A 6,775-nucleotide genomic window follows, 5' to 3' on the forward strand; every position below is an offset into this window, starting at 1 on the left:
GAAAACTAGAGGTCCAGAGAAGTTGTGCCTTGCTCAAGGTCACAATAAATAGCACGAGAGGCAAGACTTGAACTATGTCTTCCCACAACTCTTAGTTCAGAATTCTTGTCGATGGGCCACCCACCCTTTTGAGCGCCGCCACATCTCAGCTACTATATGAGACTAGCTTTTATAACCTTCCCTTCTTTGCACCCACTGCCAACACCCTCCCACACCTGGAGCATAGGGTTTAGAAAAGAAAACGGTAAGCCCTGAAAAGAAACGCAGGGCTTTTTGAACCTTCCCCTGCAAAAAAAGGAAAGGCTACTATTTTCTCCCTGTGTTAAACTCTTCCAGCACCTGAAAGGCTGAGGCCTTTTTAAAATGGGGCGGCGGGATGGCTGAGTGGTCTCACTCAGGTCCGAAAGGGTGGAGTCCCCGCCCCCTAGTGCAGCAGCAGCGAAGACAGATGGGGAGACACCTGTCAGACGGCTGTGGGCGGGGGCCGGGGCCGCGAGACCGCGGGACCGGAGGGTGAGCTCCGCTGAGCGCACGCTCAGAGCAGACAGCTCGCTAAAGGCAAAGGCAAGAGGTGATGGTCTAAGACCGGAGAGCTAACTGCCAGAGGGAAGGACAGGTAGTCAAGGAGGCAAGGGGAGAGCTACGGGAAGTGGAGGATCGTGGAGGTGACAGCAAGGAGAATACGCAGCCGCGAAGGGCGGCTGAAGCAGGCCCGGCGGCTTCAGCACAGACGCCGAGCGAGCGGGAAAGAGGAAGGGAGGGCAACGCGGCGGCGCAGGGCGGCGGGGTACAATGTCTCGCGAGCAGCCCCCCCGCATGGACATACCCCGCAACCTGAGCTTTATCGCCGCGCTGACAGAGCGCGCCTACTACCGCAGCCAGCGGCCCAGCCTAGAGGAGGAGCCAGAGGAGGAGCTAGGCGGGGGCGGGGCTCGGTCCCGCGCTCACGCTCGGAGTCGCGGCCGCCGGGCCCTCTCCGCGCCCGCCGCAGGCGGCGGGGTACGGGCGCCCCGTAGCCGCAGCCCCGATACCCGCAAGAGAGTGCGTTTCGCCGACGCGCTCGGGCTGGAGCTGGCCGCCGTGCGCCGCTTCTGCCCTGGAGAGCTGCCCCGGGTGCCCCGGCACGTGCAGATCCAGCTGCAGAGGGACGCCCTCCGACACTTCGCGCCGTGCCAGCCCCGCGCCCGGGCCCTCCAGGTAGGCGGCAGAGGCAAGCCCCTTTTCCGGGACCTCCCCGACTGGCGGCGGCGGGCTGTGGCAGTGGATTTACGAAGGAACACCCTCCTCCATCTCCAACCCCGGCCTTGCTCTTGCTGATGCTCTTCGGAACCCTGTTGGGTGTGTGGCCGTAGGCCACTCTTCTAGCTGGGAAACCAGGATCGGCCTCTGATTGGTCCAGTGCCTCGCCCTGACCCCGCCCCCTGCTCGCTCCCTTGGCCCGAGCTCTCTCTCTGCTCCCTCTCTCCCCAACAGGAGGCGCGCACCGCCCTGGAGCCGGCCCGCGAGCCCAGCTTCGCCGCCCGCTTGCTAACGCAGCGCATCTGCCTGGAACGCGCGGAGGCGGGCCCGCTAGGCGTGGCCGGGAGCGCACGCGTGCTGGACCTGGCCTACGAGAAGCGCGTGAGCGTGCGCTGGAGCGCCGACGGCTGGCGGAGCCAACGCGAGGCGCCCGCGGCCTACGCCGGCCCGGCCCCGCCCCCTCCGCGCGCCGACCGCTTCGCCTTCCGCCTGCCAGCGCCACCCCTCGGAGGCGCCCTGCTTTTCGCCTTACGCTACCGCGTGACGGGTCTGGAGTTCTGGGACAACAACGGTGGCCGTGATTATGCTCTACGTGGGCCCGAGCACCCGGGCAGTGGCGGAGCCCCGGAGCCCCAGGGCTGGATGCATTTTATCTGAGACGTCTGAGGCCGCTGGCGGAAAAACCAAAGGCACCCGGGGGCCGGGGGAGCCCGAAGATTTGACGGGGAGGAATGGGAGAAACCGAGACTGGCCGGCAGCTGTCCTAGAGAATCAAGTTGGAGGAGGGCAGAAAGGAGGGAGAAGTTAAAGGGGCGTGGGGTGTGGGCACAATCAACGAAGGTCGGGGAGACGGGAGTGGAAAACAGGTGGATATGAGGTGAAAGATCCCGAAGCATAGGAGAAAGGAGGCCAGGAAAGCACCGAAAGGATTAGTAAAAAGCATAAGATTGGGGTAGATGGTGATGGTCCCTTCTGTGAGTGGACACGGGGAGAAAGTGATTGGGTTCGTCAGTCCTAGGCAGTTGAAGATTAAGATAACCTCTGGGATTGAGGTATTTTATGTGAAGTAAGAGCCCACCCCACTACAGTCATTTAGGTTGCTGGCTCATTCTCTCTTTTTGCTAGCCTTTGTCCCCGCAGGTCCCCCAGTCCTGCTCATCCTAGCTTTAATTCAGCCATGACTGCCTTGCTTAAGTCCCAGGAACTTGGCCATGGTTCCCCAGTGCCTGGTATTAAGACAGGATTCCCTTGCCACCCCGATGACCCCAGGCTTCATTCTCCACAGACTGGCTGAAGAGTGATGGCAGGTAGCAATCAAAACTCCTACCTCTAGCCTCCAGGAAGCCGTTGGAATTAAAATGAAGCCAAAAGCAACTCCAGGCCTGTCCTGGTAACCAAATAATGTGGTGCCTAAGGGTTTGGTACACTCAGGAGCTTCCAGAAAAATGTCAGCCTTACTTTTCTGGGGTGCCTTTTAATGACCTCAAAGCACTTTATGGACTGTATCTGTCAAGCGACAGTGAATCATGAGAATCACGAGTTCTGCTTCAGAAGAGAAAGTCACTGACTGACTGGCTGTATAACTTTGGGCACGTTACTTCACCTCTCTGGGCTCGGTTTCCACCTTGGAAAACTTAATTTGGATTAGGTGATCTCACGCCCCTTTTTGCTTTGACATATTATATGACCTGTTAGTGGCAGAGTGTAGTTTAGAAGTCACATTCTCAACCTACAACTCAGAGTACATAGCACCCCAAGAGTCTGGTTAGGGCTGAGGACGAGTCCTGCAATTGACAGGTGTTCCAGAGCCCAGTAAGCATCCCATAACCAGTTTGCAGCCTCAGGGTATTCAGGGCCTCCTCCAAACCACAGCTCGCCCCCTGCCCCTTGCTTTTTGCTCTTGACACTGCAGACTTCCAGCCTGAATACTCTTGAGACAGTTTTGGGGAGGTGCATCTCTGTTGGGGAAAATGTTTGGGAGTCCCAAAGATGAAAGGCAACAAGATTGGGGGTTCTCTTGAGGATAGAGGATTATGGGCATAAAAAATGGAAAACATTTCAAATGAAGAATCAAAGCAACTTGAAAATTAAATGGCACCAGAAGATGGCAGTCTGGTCCACACCCTGAGCAAATGAAATGGGAAAGCAGGACTCTTCTGTCCATTCACATTCATGCCTTATGTCTTTCCTGATTAACGTTTGCTGGTTTTTTTTCCTTTCTTTTTACCTTATTCCGAACCCTTTGCTTTTCTCTTTCCTTGACCCTCTCATCACTTCCATTTTTCTTTTAGCATATAGGATGCTTTCATTTTCTCTTTACTGTTTGACTCCCTCTTCATCTTTATTGATTTCTGCTATTCCTTGTCCCTCCAGAAGGGGTGGAAAACCTACTTCCTTTTCTCCAAGACCACCATGGTTGATCATCTTGCTCCCTCAGGCTCCTCCTTGACAGTCCTCTAGAAGGGGGAAGAGGGAAAAGAAGCTCCTGATGCTGCGGATGAACAAGTTGCTCCCAGGTAAACAGCTCCCCACACCCCTCTCTGTTACTGATTTCTCAAAGAAAAGTTTCCTGATCCCCCCTTCCTTAGCACTGAGTGAGACAGTGCATGCACATGTGCCCATATGTGCATTCAGGATAGAATTTGAGGCTTGCTACCATGCCTGTCCTGTACAAAGCCTTAATCCTTTGAAGAAAGATGGCCAAAAGAAAGGAACTCTTGAGTTCCTCAAACAAATGCTGATTTAAACATCCTTATCTGGTGAAGAAAACAAAGAATTTCATGCATCTTATGTGTGGATCACCTTCAGGTCAAACTTCCAGCAGACTGAAGAGAGAAACTGTACTGGGAGCCATCAAGCAATGCTCTTTTTAGTCATCAGTGAAGAGCCCAAGGGAGACTGGGTTGAGGCACTGTGTGTAATAATCTCTTGCCTTATACATTATTGTTATGTATTTATAATGATTGTAATAGCTCACATTTGTTTATGTGCTAAAATCTGCCGTCTTGCATGCATTATAATCCTCAAAACAGCCCTGTGAGTTGAGAAACGATATCCCTATTGCAGAGATGAGGAGCTCAGAAAAAACTAAGTAATTAGTTCAAGATCACGCAGCTAGTAAATGGCAGAGCTATGATTGTGCATCCAGGAAATCTCCAGAGCCTCTGTGCATAACATAACCATGACACATTTTTTTCCTTTAAAAACCTTGCCATATATCATCTCTTACTAGGAAAAGACCACCGTTTCTTACTGAACTCTGCCTTGCCATCCTCCTAGTCTGAACTGGCCTGGAAAAGGCAAAGTGCGGAGGGTCCCAAGCTTTGTCTGCTCCTGCCAGGAGCTTACTGCTAGCTGCTGTGCCAGTATCCCAGCCCTGCTTCATCAGCAAGTGGCCACTCCACCTGCCTGCTAGAAAAATTGTGAACCCATTTGAACTTACTGGGATTCTCTTTTGGCCCTAGCCAACCTTCCATACTTGGTGGGCAACACCCCTTCCTGCAAACAGGCTAGTTCTCTAATCTTTCCTCTAGAAGGGTCCCCGACTAGGACAATTGCTGGGTGATCTGTGCGTGGGCCCTCTCTGGGGTCCCTGGTATTACTGAGTGGATAAACACAAACTGGTGGGGGGCAAAGAACCAAGGATAATCCATTGTTCCCTAAGCTCTTTTTCTGTAAGGTGGTGATGGCTCATCCCTCTCCCCTACCTGCCATTCTCAGCTTTATGAAGCCCACAAATGAGTCTTCTGGTTCTTCCCATATAGAGCTGCCCCAGGGCCTAGGAGTAAGCTGAGGGTCTAATCTGACATGGGAAACATGAGGAATTTGGTGGAATCTTTTAGAAATGTATTGTGTGTTAGGCATTGTGGTGGCGTCTTTCCTCTAAAGGCTGATGACTATATGAACAGGGGCAATTAGGGCATAACATACCAGCCATGAACTGGGAAGTGCCCTAGGAGGAGCCATTACTATGGAAAGGCCTTTGGGTCCTTGAAACACACAGTAGGAATGCTTTTGCCCTTTCTTGTCTTCCAGACCTCAGATGTCTTCCTATACCTACCTGATAGCCTTCCTCCTGTTCCTTTGTTTCTCTTTATGTTGCTGTGTTTCTCCAGAGCTGCTTTGGATCCTTGTAATCTGCAGGTCATAGAATCCAAGACCTGAAAAGGGTTGGCTTTACAGATCATTGGGTGCAGGCTCCTCTACAGTTGAAGGCACAAGTCTAGATGAGAAGGGACTCCGGCAGGGTCAGATTTGTTAGTGCAGCTTGAGATGGGGCTTACGCCTAAGCCTCCTGACACAACTCATTCCCAGGCCAAGAAATAGGTCTCCACAGTCAGACTTGTGATTTTCGTGGCAAGGGATAAATAACATCAGAAGTGTTTGATTTTCTGCTCCTAGTTTTCATTGCCTTCCCCATTCAGCCATGAAGAGAAACAAAAGACACTTGTAGTTTTCTCTGTATCCCAAGCCTTGGCATTTCTTTTGATGATACTGCGAAAGAACTGTGAAGTTGATACAAAGACTGAATAATCCACCCACTGAATAGCTAATCTGGGGAAGATATAAAAGCTTGCTATGTGAATCCCCCAAAAACCACAGTTCTCGTCAGGCCTCCTGGAGCCTCCCCACCCCCTTATGGTACAGCCCTGTTTACTGGGCCCCAAACCCACTAGTATTGTGCCTCACTTCAGCTTCTTCATGCAACTGCTATCTCCCTCTGGTTAAAAGACCTCATATTTAAAATAAAGTTGAAATATAAGGATATGATAAGGATTGAGAAATACTGTTTGTTTTGTGCAAAGGGTGGCAGATGACCCAGAGGCAAGATTTCTCCCTCCTACCCCACATTTCTTGGTCATTTGTCTCATTTCTTAAAAGTCCTGTTCCCTGTCTGCTGGAGTCTTCTGTCTATGCAAAAATTGGGTGGGAAGATATGGAGGAGTTGGACAGCCCTGATATAAGACACCCCAACAGAATCCCATCACCATTTTGGGTAGGGATAGAGAGAGTTACCAGGGCTCAGCTCCTTAGTTCCTGGCACCAAGCACCACCGCTGCTGGTGCAAAGGAGACAGCTTAGGGAAAAGTCCTGTGTTCCTCCCTGAGTGTGGGGGGGGTCTTCTTCCTTCAGGGGGCCATTTAAGTTATACTCTGCTTCTTCTTAAGTACTGTAGGGAAGAGCAGAGCCCTTTTCCTTATCAAGGGCAACCTTAAAGCAAAGGCTGAGAAATAGGATGAAGAGGAATAACACAGACCTCTGTCTAATCCAGAATGGAGCAATGGAAATAGATACTAAAGGAAGGCATCCTAGAAAAGATCAAGTTCTAGCAACTATTGACTCCTTCATCACCTGAATAATGAAAGAATCCAATTACCAGCAAAGTAAAGAGACAATGTTCCTAATAGGGAAGCCCTAGCCAGAGAATGATCAGATGTTTCCTCACTGTATCATAATAGCCAAGTTGTGATGTCACTGCAGAGCACCCACTCAGTAGTATGTGTTCTAAGTTAAACCAGGTATGCTGAAGGGTAGA

General features: G+C 51.6%; 1 protein-coding gene across 1 annotated transcript; it reads left to right on the top strand.

The window, feature by feature from the left end:
* Positions 1–622: 622 nt before the first annotated feature.
* PPP1R3E (protein phosphatase 1 regulatory subunit 3E) lies at positions 623–6,015 on the top strand. The gene is made up of 3 exons (XM_057488581.1): positions 623–1,197; positions 1,474–3,755; positions 4,048–6,015. Exons 1-2 carry the CDS (start codon positions 793–795, stop codon positions 1,894–1,896), a joined length of 828 nt encoding a protein of 275 aa, XP_057344564.1. The 5' UTR covers positions 623–792; the 3' UTR covers positions 1,897–3,755; positions 4,048–6,015.
* The last annotated feature ends 760 nt before the right edge of the window (positions 6,016–6,775 follow it).

This window comes from Manis pentadactyla, chromosome 11 (genome assembly GCF_030020395.1).
Source record: "Manis pentadactyla isolate mManPen7 chromosome 11, mManPen7.hap1, whole genome shotgun sequence".
Classification (NCBI taxonomy): Eukaryota; Metazoa; Chordata; class Mammalia; order Pholidota; family Manidae; genus Manis; species Manis pentadactyla.

Excerpts from the sequence above, each read along its gene's own strand:
- PPP1R3E (XM_057488581.1), top strand. The coding sequence starts at position 793 with ATGTCTCGCGAGCAGCCCCCCCGCATGGACATACCCCGCAACCTGAGC. Across the intron at positions 1,198-1,473 it reads CCCGCGCCCGGGCCCTCCAG|GAGGCGCGCACCGCCCTGGA; the intron begins GTAGGCGGCAGA and ends TCTCCCCAACAG.